Source organism: Gymnodraco acuticeps, unplaced genomic scaffold (assembly GCF_902827175.1).
Source record: "Gymnodraco acuticeps unplaced genomic scaffold, fGymAcu1.1, whole genome shotgun sequence".
NCBI lineage: Eukaryota > Metazoa > Chordata > Actinopteri > Perciformes > Bathydraconidae > Gymnodraco > Gymnodraco acuticeps.
Window position 1 is genome coordinate 396,026 of NW_022989777.1, and position 16,191 is coordinate 412,216.

The 16,191-nt window shown below is 39.2% G+C and overlaps 1 protein-coding gene and 2 long non-coding RNA genes across 3 annotated transcripts; all 3 read left to right on the forward strand.

Moving 5' to 3' along the window:
* Positions 1 to 5,659: 5,659 nt before the first annotated feature.
* On the forward strand, positions 5,660 to 6,546 carry LOC117548509. The gene is made up of 3 exons (XR_004569344.1): positions 5,660 to 5,817; positions 6,008 to 6,137; positions 6,517 to 6,546. It is a non-coding gene; the product is annotated as an uncharacterized LOC117548509 (long non-coding RNA).
* A 2,271-nt stretch (positions 6,547 to 8,817) lies between these two features.
* On the forward strand, positions 8,818 to 9,503 carry LOC117548643. The gene is made up of 3 exons (XR_004569355.1): positions 8,818 to 8,841; positions 9,109 to 9,234; positions 9,387 to 9,503. It is a non-coding gene; the product is annotated as an uncharacterized LOC117548643 (long non-coding RNA).
* Positions 9,504 to 9,622: 119 nt separating this feature from the next.
* Positions 9,623 to 12,485, forward strand: LOC117548563. Its single transcript, XM_034219936.1, has 8 exons — positions 9,623 to 9,668; positions 9,967 to 10,021; positions 10,232 to 10,323; positions 10,560 to 10,677; positions 10,819 to 10,920; positions 11,016 to 11,186; positions 11,434 to 11,601; positions 11,971 to 12,485. Exons 2-8 carry the CDS (start codon positions 10,009 to 10,011, stop codon positions 12,180 to 12,182), a joined length of 876 nt encoding a protein of 291 aa, XP_034075827.1. The 5' UTR covers positions 9,623 to 9,668; positions 9,967 to 10,008; the 3' UTR covers positions 12,183 to 12,485.
* Positions 12,486 to 16,191: the final 3,706 nt, after the last annotated feature.

The following is a 16,191-nucleotide window of genomic DNA, read 5'->3' on the forward strand; positions in this document are numbered from 1 at the left end:
CGAGATGGCACCGACGGCAGTAAATAATAACTGCAACAAAATCATCATGCAATATCGTTGACGAAAAGTGACGAGACGAAAATGTAGTTTACTAAATAAAAACTATGCCAAAATCTCTCTTTACTTTCGTTGACGAAAAATGAGGAGACGAAATATTATCAAAGATAACGTTACATCTCTGATAGGCAGTTTTTCTCCCAGCAGTTCCATTGCCGGTGCTGCGGCAGGGCAGCAGCTGTGTGTCCGTGCTGCGGCTGGGCAGCAGCTGTGTGTCTGTGCTGCGCGCGGCGGTACATTTGAATTACACCGGGCAGCGGCACACTGTGAACTGTCAGGAAGACTCGGGTCTAACTCATGGTCTAACTAACCTTATTTAACAGAAAATGAAATGGCAACAACAGGGCTTGGGAGCAGTGGTCGCACTCGCGTTAACCGAATACCCCCCCCTGCCCCGTCAGCGCGAGTGATTGATAAATTGTGCACTCGACGGATAATAATGGATTATGACGGAAATGTTACGATCCTGTCCGTCAAAATGACTGACAACGAACAAGTCTAAAGCCACCACTGCTTGGGAGAAAGAAACAATGTGATATTTGGGCCCATTTTCGCTACAATGAGGCGGAGAAAAAAAGCTAATGCATTGTTTCATCAGAAGGGAAGCAATGTGGCCATAACACAGCTGGTAAAAACACCACAAACCAGATACACTGCGAAGCTGCATTCTTAATCATTCAACCTGTGTTTTTCATCAAATAAGGACAAGATATAATCGTATTTATTTATATAAACTAAAATGACAAATTATTGGTTTTGGCTAGACTAGTTTGACTGAAATGTTCTATATAATCTGATGACTAAAAAAGACTCAACAGTTTTCATTGACAAAAAGTAGACTAAAATAATTAGTTTTCTTTGACTAAAATAAGACTAAAATGCTCAGACTTTTAGTCGACTAAATCTTGACTAAAATAGTTACCGTTTTAGTCGACTAAAATAAGACAAATGCTCAGACTTTTAGTCGACTAAAGCTTGACTAAATTTAAACGGGATGAAGGTGACTAAATATGACTAAAACTAAAAAGGAAATTTAACAGAGGACTAAGACTAAAACAAAATTAAAAAATAGCTGACGAAATTAACACTATGCTGCAGTCATGGACTTCATAGAGGAGAAACATATACACCATATAGGCCTACGTCCTGATAAAACTGAATGAGTGGTGGAGTGATGTAGAAACAGTCAGGGAATACTCACAGGAGTTCACTTATGAATTATTATTATTTTTGTGCCAGATGTGTTTTGTGATGTTTACACAGAATGCTTTCTGTATTTAGAAACATTTCAGTTTATGGAAAAGAGACTTTAAGATGTAGTTATTCATTTATCTGTTCTTCACGTCCAATATACAGAAGAATATAATGTATATTATGTTTTGAGTGGGGGGCACTCAGTTCACAGTGAGTGATGAATTCTTATCTTATTGCTACTGGTATCTTTTACTATGATGATTATTAATGGGGATGGGGTACTTTTATTAATGATAGCTTATTGCTTCATTGAACCTATATGTTTCTTATTGAATGTTTGCCACAGTGTTCACAATTGTTATTTGTTATCTGTTCTTCACGTCCAATATACAGTTTAAAGAACAATATAATGTATTCTTTTATGAGTAGGGGGCACTAGATGACAGTTTAAGATGATGTCAGTAATGAATTGTACATTATTGCAACTGGTAATCACTTTATTTTTTAACTACGATGATTTGATATTTGATGATATGGGGGTGGGTTACTTTTATTAATGATATTGCTTAATTGTACCTTAATTTCCTTAATTAAATGTTTATCACAGTTCTCACAATTGTTATTTGTTGTACCAAATTGTTAAATAAAGTTGTTAAGCAAGGCATTGACTTGAGTGGTATACATTTTGGAATTGTATGTTGTAATGAGGCCAGTGTCACCACCGTCAGTTCCAAAGTCACCACCGTCAGTTCCAAAGTCACCACCGTCAGAGGGAGTTTTATTTGTTTTAAATGAATATGCTTGTAATCTGTTTCTTCAGTGCTGTTGAGTTATTAAAGTAATAGTCTCTTTTAATACAAAAATGTGTTTTTTAAGTAAAAAAACATTACTTTGTCTGTTTAAGCTAAAAGTAAACATTGTATGATGTAATATCTTTTAAAGGAGCACACGTGAAACAGTATAAAAAATGAGCAAAAGTGAATATTCAACATTTTACAGCATATGTGTACTTAGAATACCAGATAATGATTTAAAAGCTCTAAATACATATTAGACTAAATACAAATAAAAAATAAATCACTTTTTATTGTGTCCGACGGTGTTTACAAAAACAAAGTAATGACTGGAAAAACCTATTTTATGAAAAAAATACAAAATGAGGAGGTTGCACCGGTACATTGCTGAACAGCCAAGACCTTGGTCTATAATGATATAACTTCAGATTTTGTAATTTAACAAACTTTTTATTTTCAAAATTAAAACCTGTTTTATCCAAATTCCCAAGAATCAGTGACGTGCTTTCACACCGTCTACAGTTTGATTTGTATAGAGGGAGCTCTGTGGCTGAATGGCCAGCGATTAGGTGTGGCGCATTTATCATAGGTGATCAGAGCAAACTGCCTGCCGTCAGATTTCATTTAAAAAACAGGTCTGATTTTAAGACTATTTCTGCGCTCATAAAGAATGATAAGAATAAGAATAATGCATATTGAACTGGTTTCATTAATTAGTGAGTTTATTTAACACTAGAACTGCCAATCGGGTCAATTTGTGTGATGTGCGTTGTGTGTGTGCAATGTAACTTTTTTTCAATAAAATATTAAAGTCTCCCAGTCCGTGACTTTTCCTGAAAGTGTGTTATGTAGCACCCATGTTGTTAAAAATTGCATTATAATAGCGGGATTTGACGGTGTTAGGTAGGCCTATACAAAACCTCTGGCGGTTATATCACTCACAGGCTCCGCCCTCTACTGGACTCTATGGGTACTATCTTACCCTGCGAGCATTCTCCCACTGAGACTTCTATAGACGTAGCCGGCCTTGGGCGGGCCTACCTGAATGCGCGCGCATCACACCGTATAAAAGGAGGCCTCGCCTCCTGACTATCATCCTTTTCTCTTCAGCAGCGGAAGTGATTCCACGAGAGACTGAGAGACGTTTGAAAGAAGAGTTATCATACCTCCAGGGAGTCGCCACTGCTAGAGACCCGGGCCTGTCCTTCGTGCCCTAGCTGAAATAGCGGGCGCCGATCCCCACCACCTTTGCTTCGAGTGTTTGGGGGACCAGGATATGCCGAGGCGGTGCCATTCACGTTCGCCATTCCTTCCGGGTCTGGCGTCCATGGAAGTCCACCGCCCAGGGCTGTAGGCTACTCTCCCTGGATGATGATCATGGCGGCGGGTGTGTGGGCTACTCACTCATTAGAGATGCCCCCGCCTCACCAGGTCAGAGCGATTATTGGGCCGCAAGGCCGAATAAGTAGCTTGGTCCACGGGCCTTGCCCCAGGCCCGGTTCCCCCGGGGACCGGTGCTCGGTGACTTCACATGATATAGGGTCGACCCTACTTCATCACAGGCCGCCGCCGCTGCCCGCCGTGTGATGTCCCTGGGATATCACGCCGCGTGGCACTTTCCAAAGAGGATCGTGTTGATCTCCTGGGAGCCCCCGTGTTTTCGGAAGGGCTCTTTGGATCGATCTCCTTGCTCACGGGATAAGGAGTAGTCGCAGCGTGGCTGCTTCTTGCCCATCCCCAGAGGAAGAAACACTGTCCTACACTCCCCGCCCCTGCTGTAAACCCCAGTATAGGGAGCCAGCAGGTGGGCGTGTGCACGTGAGTGGAATAAACCGAGTGCTGTCAAAGCACTGTGCGGGTTCAAGAGACGCTATTGCCGGCGTGCTGTTGTCAGAAAACACACCTTGCCTGGTATAATAGCTCCGATTAATGCATTTCACCGTTGCAATGGGAAATACAGCGTTAATACGTGGAGAGTGGCCCCGGTGCGTTCAGGGCAACCTGATCTCACCAGAATGCGTGACTCCACCACGCAACCTTAACACCGCATTGCGTGGTGGAGTCACGCATTCTGTTACATTTGCGTGTCGGCACCACGCAAAAAACCCCAATGTGAAGTGAATGAGGCTCTTTTGTCGTGGTGCACACACGCATTTCTACGACGTCCCGCAGTGAGCTTTTATTCTATAAAACGTTTTTAAAATCTACTTTATAGCTTGTAGTAACTCACGTGAGGCTTCTTTTATTTTATTTGTATTCATAATAATTTTTATTTTTCGTCAGAATGTATTATGGTGCATTATTTATCAATTTCTGTTCTCAAAAAACAGTGCATTGTGTGTAATACAACTGTGATTTTTATTAAATTACTTAGTTTTTAAGGAAGGCCAGAGCTTCAGCTGTGTCAAATAGATTGTTCCCTTTAGTTTACGTTATTTAAAAGACAATTATATTCCTATTTGATCAATAAAGGGGTATTGTAGGCCAATATTAGTCATTTAAAACATATACAATGATGATAATGATGGTGAAAACCACTCCCCCCACTGGCTACTGACTGTATTTGAAATGCTTTTTGTTTAATAGTAATAATAATCATTTGTATTATAACAACAATAAACCAGAAGAAGATTCCGTAGTTACCCCGGCAACGTTACGTCGCGCTTTACGTTAACGTGACGTAGCCACATTACCCACAATCACCTCACTTTCATTAATTTCATCCGATTTAATCTGACAACGGACAACAGTAAGTATCTAAAATCAAGGGGAGTTTATTTCTTTAAAACACGAAATAATATTGCTTTTATTTATTCCACTGTAGCACAGTCTCTATAGCGTTTCATTCCTGGATATTAGTTTGAGTTGTGTAGTGTGTTTAGCTTTTACAATAGGCCAACTAGCGGCCACGTTCAGCTAGCCTCCGGCCTTCTGGTCAACGTTTTGAGCTGGATAGCATTTATAGTTTATACAGCTAAATTACATTAGCTGTCACCGGCACAGTTGGATAGTGGAGGTGCATGCTATAAAAATATGTTTACATTTATGTATTTGCACATGTGTTGTAAAGACAGTGTTCAACACAGTTTTAATAGTGGCTAATGCATCGGCTATGGAGTGGAACAAAAATGTGGAACTGGAGTTTTTCCAGAGGATTTGACTGGCCACCCAATGTCCCACTCTGAATCAGAAATACTTCATTGATCTCCGGGGGAAATTGGGATTGTTACATTGTAGAATTTAAATATATAGTAGAAGATATAAGAAAAACAAGTGCATAATATAACAATATGCACAGTATAAATGCATAATGTATGCCAGAGTATTGCTCAGATGAATTATTATTGCATATAGACTAATGCACAGATTAATTATTATTGCATAGAGTATTACACAGATGTTACTGTTATTCGAAATAATCCTAATCATGTTTTTCTTTTTTTCTGTTTTACAGCTTCATTACAACACTTAATATCACCAACACACACATATCCACACACACACACACATATAAAACCAACGGCACTTTTAAGAGCCACTCTTTCTCTCACTGTCTCTCTTTCTATCACTCTCTCACTTTCTCTTTGAATCACTCTCTCACTTTCTCTGTTAATCACTCTCCTGTCTTTCTCTCACTCTTCATTTTGTGTATTGTTTGTATTATTTGTATGCCATGTCCCTCAACCCTGAAGTGAGGGTCTTTGAGGATCCCAATGAGGCCACGGTGCACATGGCATCATTGATTAGCGAGGCTCATCTCCTTGAGGCCAGGGTGAGGCTTTTCATGATAAGCAAATACCCAAGTCTGTAATATAATCATTGCTATTGCTTTTTATTGATGTAATGTAAAGGGACAGTTAGTCCTTTTTATGCAACCGTTAAATAATTGCTCAAATATAAGTGCTGCTGTCTTATGTTGTATTACAACTTTGTTGTTGATCTCAACCTCTGAAAAAATATAGACTGCCATGGCCACGGAAACCCCTGCCATCCCTCCGGAAAAGAAAAGAAAAAGCAGGAAGAGACCTCTTTCTAATCCAGTGGTCACACGCAGACGTGAGAGACAATGGGAAACACAACGCCCCGCATCAGGTTAGTTCTTTACTATATCATGATTTCTAAGTCTAAGAATAAAGATCATTCATAACAAAGTTATTTTGGTGTACACAGTATGAAATTATGTAATTTAAAGATACCTCTTGACAAATCTGTTGCAATGTTTAAAACATTTCCAAATGAAATCAAGATATTTTAAGAGCCTGTGATGATAATCCTTGCCTGTGTTGTATTTTTTAAAATGTGTACCTCGATTTGGATAAAAGTATGCCAAATGTAAATTGTCATTGTGATGCTGTGGTAATAAGTTCTTAGTTTCATTACCTACAGTCCTTACAGAGCATTTTCATATTACAATTAATTGGTGTCATTTTAGATTGATTGAAGGGTTAAGCAAAAATGACTGTCTCTGCAGCTTCACAAGCCAGAAGAGACGATCCTGTGCACGAGGAAGGCCTTCAGCTAGAACATCAAGAGTTTGGTAGTCTTGGTGAGTATATTGATTATAACAGCAGTTGACTGGCACTACAGTTTTTCCCAATGTTTCCATTTTTATACTCATCTAGTTAATCATAATAAAGTATTGAGTATTGACTGTTTCATGACAAGTGAATGCATATTTGGTATAAGTATCACTTGCTAATATTGCTTTGGATGCATATGATGATTCATAGCATGTTGCTATTATTAGTCCGCATATATTTTTCCAACTCAAAAGTGGTTCAGTATACTACCTTAATATCCATCATACCAGTTTTAGGGTGGCGGCTTAACAGCTGTTTTATTTTTTAGAAACTCATCTCCAAGAGTTAAGGGACACCCTAACTGCAGTACAGGTTCTGGAGGCAACAGACGGAACGGTTTCTGCCTGGGCACAAAGGCAGCTTCTCACAGATGTGAGAATGAAAACGGCTAGGCCAATGCTTTTTAATGCAAAACTCTCAGCTGAGAGAATAGCCATTCAGAAGTGCCACAGATGCTGTGCAGAAGAAGCGGCTATTAGGTGCCTGGACTGTGTTCCACTGGACATGGAGTTCCTCTGTGCAACCTGTGACATGGAGGCCCACAAGAGGAATATCTTCCATGACAGAGAGGCTGTGTTCAATGGATTTCTGGAGCCCATTCCCCCTACAACTGCTGTGGTGGTGGATGAAAATGGCCAGCCTCAGTTTTGTGAACAAAGTATGTAAAGGTTAACATTACATTACAATGTCCCATTATAATGTAGTTCCCAAAATTAAGTGCGAATGGGAAGTGTACATAGCTGATTGAAAAAAGTATGATTGGTTTTGACTAGGGCTGCAAGATATGTGGAAGTTATGCAACATTTTATTGAATATCTTTATAATCTGGAGAATTAAGGAAAAACTGTAAATACACCCTTCCTCATTTATTTTCTATATTGCAGTATGTCAACTGCCTGTTCCTACTCCAAGGTCAATCTGTGAATGCTCTGATGACGTCACAGTTACTCCTTGGAAGCATATTTCTGTGGTCACCATCAACGGTATGTTGTTCTGAAAGCCCTTCTTTTTGTACAAGTAGTATTGTACGGCAGAGTTTTACCACTTTGTGCAATGCAAAGATTTGTATCACCTGGTCATTTTCAGACAACACCCAAATGCCATGTCAAATAGCTAATATATCATATATGCACATCTATGTATAAAATCCAATATTTTAAGGCAAACTCACAGTTTAATTACCGAAATACCTTTACTTTTTCCATTTGTTCACAGGACGATACAATGTCTGCTTGCCTCGGAAATCCTGTCCATCCTGCTCTGCAGAATGGACTCCTGAGGTTAAAGACCTGCTTTTGTATCGGTACTGGCCATCTAGCACCAGCTGCCAGACGCTTTACAAATATGATGTGTTCACCTCATTCGAGCACATGAAGGTGACAGCACCAGCCATGTCCAGGCAGGCATTTCTGAAAATGTTGGAGCACAGATCTGTTCAAGCTGGACGGGTAAATCTGCCTGAATCACACGGAAACATACAAAAAACAATATCATATTACTGTATACCATATCATAAATTGTTGGCATTGCTTTCAAAACAATTACTAATCCACTTTTTTTAAATCAATATACAGACAGGTATTATCTGTGCTGATACATTTCAGCGAAGCTTCTTCGAGTTTTGCTTCTGTCAGTACAAACAAGAGGATATGTGCCAGGTCCATCACTTTGTTTGTCCAGCATGTTCTCCAGACATGTTGGCTGTCTGCTGTGATGGAAACCGCAAGCATTACCGCTTTTCCAAGTCAAAAGGGTATGTATAGGTATTATTGAAAATGATAAAGAACACACCGCTAATACAAATAGTAGCCCTTGGGGTTGTGTTTGAGTAGCCATAACAGACATTAAAACAAATCATAGTAATGTAGTGCTTTGTGATTTTTATTATTGACTTGTATGTTAACTTATCATGGACAGGACTGAGGAGCCGCCAATCTATGAGGGCTTGTTCCTGGCCAAGGATGAGGAAGTCGCAACATTTGTTGACCTTGTCAGAGGCAACATGAAAAGTGTACGTTTTTTTTCTTATTATGATAGTTGCAGTTACACCTGTGGTGTTCTTTTTTATATATGTCAAAACGTGTGTGTAATAAACTGACTTTATAGGGAAATGACAGTGCCGTCTGTGGTACTGCCAAATTCACCGCTGGCAGAGAGATGTCAAAAAAGTCTGGTGCCCAGATAGACAAGGAGGGCATTCAAGTGGCAGTTTGCAGGTATGTATTTGTAAGTGTGTCTGTGTGTGTATATGTGTTTGGTTCTTGAGTCTGGTCTCATTATTTCAGTTTTAATAGCAATCCAAGTCTAAGTCTTTGTAAGAATTGGAAGCATTAAACACTTTTGATTGTGGAGCGGAATTGATCCATCCTTTGTAGCATCCAAGTGATATTTGTTGTTATAGCCACCTAGATGACAGAGTGCTTAAGCCAGGCCTTGCTGTGTCAGTTTATTATTAACAACTAGATTTTCTTCTGATTAATCAGACATGGGTTTCTCTTACGAGGACTGAACCACTTCCGTGGAGAAATATACGCGTACCCAATGTTTCTCCAAAAAGAGATGTCCAAGAAGGCAAATGTTGACTTCTTCTGTATGGATGTAACATGCAGGTAATCCTCACTGTCATATTGCACATCCACAACAATGTTTAAAATGGCCTATGCCTCAGCAGTCATTTTAGATGATATTGATATTGTTGTCATGTCAATTAAAAGTTTATCTTTGTAACACTCAATCACAAAATGCTGCTCCTGCTTCTTAGGTACTGGCCATACCTTAATAAAATAGCCGAGGGATTACCAGAGCTTCTGCCGTTGACAGAAATGAGGCCATTTCTTAGCGTGATGCATGCTAAAGCCCATACAGCAAAATGCGAGGTACATAACATCTTTAATGCAAAGGATTTTTAATGTTGTGCATGGCATGCCTTATTGGATATCAAAAACGTTGCTATATAACACTATTTGCGCTGTGTTGCAGGTGAGATGGGGCTGGCAGAAGTCAGGACGGGGCAGGAAACACAGTGGGAGAGGAAGTAGAGCAGGTATGTTATTAATGGCATTATTATAACTGTATGGATACAAGAGGACTTAATAGAAAGCAGTACAAATATGTATGTGTCATCTCAGTGACAAGCCTGTTGATTAGTTTAAAGCATATCCTTTATGTCTGAGTTCAAATGAAAGATAGGCAGCTCATATGTTCAGCAACAATACATGCATGCACATTGTAGGAAGTCAGTACACAAGTTTTCTCTTAAACCATCCAGTTCAAGATCTATGATGTGTAGGTAATATTGTTATGTAATGGTGACCGAACATTAATTGTAACATTCATTATAGGTGAACAGCTTTCTCTCCAGGGCAGCTCTGGTCACAAAATACATGACAAAATCAGGTTGGTATTAACACTACACACTGTGATAAGGCAGCCCTGATAAGTATTTTACAGAGAGTTCCCTCCGTAAAAACATTATTGGTGTATTACCAGTTCAACAACCTTTTAACGATTGGGTTTAGTCATGTCTATCAGGTTTCTCACTCAGTATTGCCTTTTTGATGTGAATACTTACTTTTTTGTTTGTGGATATATTGTTGTGTTTTTTAGGAAGAGTGAACATGCTTACTCAACAGGCCATGGGATGGAACAGAAGGAAGAGGGACAACCTTCATCAAGTTTTAGCACACAGATATGTCAAAGTAAGGGCAAATTACAATTGTCTTCTCATCTGACATGACATATGAAGGATGTCTGCAATGTAACCTCATAGCTATATACATTATGTTCTCCCTTATCCACACTTCCTCTTGCAAGTCAGATGGTGTCATGGAATGTTTCAACTGTTCTTCTGAAGGTCTTGTACTGAAAACTGGTGTACTTTGCATTATGGTGTTGCATGGCGCTTTTGCTCTGACATTTTCTTTTTTTTGTAAAGATCACAGAGAGGGCAAAGGTGGAAGCTGCCAGCTTCAGCGACTTCAAAAAGGAGCACAACCTTGATCAGGAGACCTTACAGCAGTGGGTGTATGATGTCAGGCAATGGGCGGTCACAGGTAAGACATACCACAGGTTTTCCATATATACATCTGTTAATTACTGTAAGTTTAGACATACAATATAAGTTGGCTATATGTTGAAACTGAGACTGTCACTGATTGTATCTCTTCTCCAATTGTTTTATTGCAACTATTTAGAGAGAGTTTACGCCCCAGGGTGTACTGAAGGACTAAGGGTGGATATTGAGAACATCACCGTCACTCTTTTGCGCAGGAAGCAAGATCTGTATCGTCAGCATGGTTTGTTGTCAAACGTAGTTATTGAAATTACGCTTCAAAAACAGCAAAAACATTCTGGCACCATGACACAGTTTTGTTTCCGTTTCACTTTGCAGACAGCAACCAGGCAAGGCAAAGAAAGAGGAAGAGAATGAGAGAGCTGAAAAAGAAGCTTCGCGAAAAAGTTGTGCAATACAACACCGGAGTGCAGGAAGAACAGATTGACGAGGAGTTGGCTTGCAGTCTGACAGAGGTCTACACCCTACCATGGGAGAGGCATGCAAATGGTAGGGTAATTGCTAGTTTGGCTTGTTGTTTTTTTAGTCCATACCAAAATATTACAGTTTATCATGGGGAAGAAAAAGCAATGGTGATACCTGCAAATATATAATATTTGTTATTAGTTTACATTATAGAGAACCAATGCTATCGCTACAAAGATTTGTGTCTCAGAAATGAAAATCATTCTGTAATAATATAATTTATGAATAAATATTCCTTGTCTACTACTCCATTCCTTTCCTCAACCTAAAGGCAACACCTTCAGGTTGAAGAGGTCTGTCTTTGAGCAGGTAATGCTGGTCAGACGTTTGGAGGAGGAGCAGAGCATCCTGGTGAAAGAGATGTCGCAGCACATCATGTTCCTTCTGAAGGAAGTGGAAGCACTGAGAGGACAGACTTTGGAGGGCATCAAAACCAGCAGTATGTCTGAGATCTTAACATTTGAATATTTTCATCCACTCTTCAACACATTGCATGTCTTACATATGTAGAACACATCTGTCACTGTGTCAGGCCGAAGTGAAATAGTAAATTACTGAAACTATTCATCATCAAGATCATAATCGATTATTTTCTGTCTATTGACTAATTGTCAAGCACTATATCAAACATTAATCAACATATCCCATTTGGCACCCAATATATACTAACATCCTTCAGTTTAAGATGGATTTACCTACTTTGTAGTGTTTTTACATATGCAGCATTGTACAATGCAAAGAGATTTGCAATTGTCATGGTTTGTTTACATTGAGCCCTTTTTCTGTGTGGTTATTCCTATATATACAGATTTCGGTGACCTGACAGAGGATGCTGCACATGGGCTCAAGAGTGTCCTCAGTCGGAGGTGGCACTTCCTCAAAAGCCAACACAAACAGGCTGTACATGCGTACAGCGGTGTAGCCGCTTTGGAATGCCATGATCTTCAATTACAGCAGGACATTGAGGAGTCGGATGACAATGACTACACTAGCCCTGAGTCTGAGGAAGAAGACCTGTAAAGGTTTCTGCCAAGCAACACAGAGGCACTGGAGAGCTCTTTCACAAGAGAAGTGTCACGTCCACACGCTGGCGCACGCCATAATAAAGGCCTACAAAATAAAGACATTTTAAAACACTATATATGAGAACAATATGAAACTATGCACTTGTTTCGCCCGACTGAGTTCATAATAATGTGAAAATGTGTTTATATTTTGTACTTCCGTTTATTTAAAGCGCTTTGACTTGCTGATGTGTATGAAAATAAATTGCCTTGCCTTTATATTAAACTGCCTCTTATTACTCAAACAAGTGCTATACAATGGTTGTTTTCTTGTCACTGCATTTTGTCATTCGTTGATTATGAACTATTTACAATGTGAATACATTGTAAATACATACAATACAATAACATAATTCTTTATTAGTAACGTGCATAATGCAGGGTAAATACCAACACATTCTCACTCTCAACTCGTACTTCTAATTTTGTATTATTTTCTAAACCACACACTGTTATTTACTCAACAATAACACACAATTATTCTTGTGTTTATTTGTTTGATTGTATAATGTCGGACTTTTGGAGTCCATCAGGACCGAGGGTCGGAGCAGCTCATAGTAGTTGTTTTAGAGAATTGTACACCCGGAAGTAAGTATTCTCTCTTCTTTGCTTGACAAACCCCGTGATAGTCCTCAAGCTCTGTGATTGGATATTGGAGTGGCAGTGCGCAGAGCGTCCAACAGCACTTTGAAATGGAATGGAACCACGACAGACTGTCCAAAACTGGAGTCGGACGGGTCCACCCCCTCCCCCACCCCGTCACCAGAACTACACGTGCTGGCTATTGTGTGTTTCGCACATAGGTTTCGCATGTTCTATGGCACGTCTCTACTGGGAATTGTACTGTAGTTTTAAAAGACGTTTTCGTATTTCCCATAATAAGAAGTTGTCAGTATTAAACTGTGTACATCCCTGGAGGTTTAGGGGATAGGAAACACATGTGTCTTCTTGATATTTTCATCTATATTTATATGATTGACCTTCTACTTTCCCCCTATGTATGTACTCTTAATATTTGTATGTTTCATGAAATATAACATAATTCAACAAACAAATTCAATAACGTGCTTTAACCACTAGGCGGTACGGGTAAAAAAAAACTGTCAACTTTAAAGTGTTAACAAGACAAATTATACTGCTGTTTCCAGTTTAGTTTATGATGGATGTATTTTGTTATCGACACATATATTGTTTTGATATTTGTGACACAAATCTTCGGAAAAAATGAAATAAATTAGGGTTATCCAGGTAGCGGAGAGTGGTCCGGCTCCGTTTCCACGGCAACGGTGGCTGAGGATCATGGGTAATCTAGCCTTCCGCTGTCCAAAAAGACCACAAAAAAACGAGTAAAAAACCTTTGAAGCCCCTGTACTGATATTTAGAAGTTATCTACTGGCACTTCAGCATATTAACTGGAGAAAGAATAATAACACTAAATTCCTCCCATCAAGAGCTCTCCATCAAACACCGCATTGACTTTAAAATATTACTTTTCACTTTCAAAGCCCTCAGCAACCTTGCCCCCCCCGTCGCCTCAGATGTTAGCTGAAGCTAACCTACTGCAGCCCATCAGGACAAAGCTCCAGACCTAGGGTGACAGGGCCTTCGCAGCAGCCTCCCCCACTCCCTCTTCAGCCACGTCAGATCCGTCAACATCATTCAAACAATCTCTCAAAACTCGCCTTTTCACTCTTGCCTTCAACTCCTAATCAACTAACCCTTTCTCTTATTCCACCTAGCTTAGCACTTTCTACTTTTGTTGTTATTTTTGTTTTACTTGCTTGTAAGCGCTTTGAGGACCAGAAGCACTTTATAAATGTAATGTATTATTAAATTACAAAGCTAGCCTACAAACAGTGTATTCTCAAAGGATTGAAGCATTGGCTACTTATTTCTTGATATGTTGTGCATTAAGCATTCTGTTATTAATGTTTTCAATAATGTACTATCATCCCAAGGACCGCTTGTGGGCTGCTTCTGTGTATTTCAATCAGGAGAGACTTCATTTTGTTTAAAGAACATTTATTGACACATGCCATACGTTAAATGTTAAGTCTTTGGTGATTAGACCCCGATCCTGAAATGGTATATCGAAAGGGGGAAATGCAGCTGTGAGCATATAGGGAACCCCTCCGGGGTCTAGTCACTGGTGATGATGCTGAAGATCTGGATTTGATGAGGAGATGGGATGAAGAGGGGGTGTGATGAGGTCTTTGGATTAGCTCTCCTGGCACTGGATGTGATGAAAGGAGGTGGATGAGGAGGAGGCGGGCGGAAGCATGAACACCTGAAATCACAGCTGACTGCCATTTTAAAGTTTGGCTGCAGCACAGTGATTGGCTGCTGGAGAATGAGGTGAATGTAATATGTTAAAGAGAACGCCTGTGATGAGCTGATTATATGCAGCTGCGGAGTGAATGTATATATACAGTATATATATATATATATATATTATATATACCCCGTCTTCCTGAAAGAATTTGCGCTCAGCTTCATTTTACATCAATATGCAATTCACCTGTGAAATTAATTGCCAGTGGCCATAAAACAATGCATACAGGGATCCTTCAAGTCAAAACAATGTTAAACTGTTGCACTTTATTAATTCCATACAAACACCAAAACATTTATTGTTTTGTTTGGCAATGGGATTTGCATGGGGTGGGAATCAGGCTGCTTGCCAGGATGGAGGCCAGCACATACCACTGAGAAAGAAATAAAATAAAGGGAGGGTGAAGAAGAATTAGTGAGCAGTAATACACATTAAATTGATTTTCATTAGAGGCTACTGTAACATTTTTATACTGTTTTATAAACGTTTGAAGACAAGTGCAGTGTTGTATGAAGTATTTGGTATTCCACTGTATGGATGCAGCGATTAACCAATGTCACTTTTAACAGTTCAGCTACACTGAGTGTTTTTGTTCTCACTCTCTAAAAAACGACATTATGGTATGTTAAGGTTCATTACAGCAACTGTTGCTCATTGGGAAATATGGAAAACGGGTTAATCGTGTTAACAAAGGTAAAAAGGCACAGTAGCTGAAAATGCCAAAATGTTGTGGAAAAATCCTATAAAACCTCTAATTATAAGTACACATTCATCCATCCTTAGTGTAATAATTGTAAAACCCAAAGGTGATGTTTCCTCAGACTATTATCATAGCATCAAAATGTAAAATCATTGCATCCCTAGAGCCTTACAGCACAACATTTCAAGTGAATAATAACTCCTCCAACAGGCACATTGTATTCTAAGATAAGGGATCAAATAGCATTTGATAGATAACAAACAGTCTATAGATCCCCTTGGGGAAATTATATCATGATGCGTTTGTTACGTTACAATTTTATCTGCCCAATAATAGGGTACCGATATATTTCCCTTTGTTGTAGTTTACGGTTTCACCACTTGATTGTCATCACTGTTGTTAATTTGCACTATCTGTAGATGAATGTCTAATCATAATTCTTTGACCTAGTTCCTTTACATTTCTGTTGTTGTTTGGTGATTATTTACTAATACTTTAGTAAGTGTGGACTTAACGCCAGAGTAGCTAACGTGAACCTGGTGTCTCTGTGGTGTAATCAAATATTGACACAGCTTTAATTAAATAAACTACCTAGTTTCAATGTATCGTTTAGTGTGGACTTTGCACATTTAAAATAACTTGTGTATAGCTGGTGCTACAGACAGCAGAACTTTTTGCATTTTTCTTTAACAAATGCCACCTAAGATAATGGCATGCCAACAATTACCACAAATGTACACATAGATGTAATTGTACAAAAGCCAATTAACATACCAAATGGTGCAGGGCTCCCAGTCATAAAGGTGCTCCGTCCCCCCCTGTGGTAGGCAGACAAAGACATTGTACATCTGTATGTTATTTGAACATTGTACTTTCACAAGTACTTATAATATATGTATTGTTCAAATAGTTTGCATATTTAAAAAAATAGTC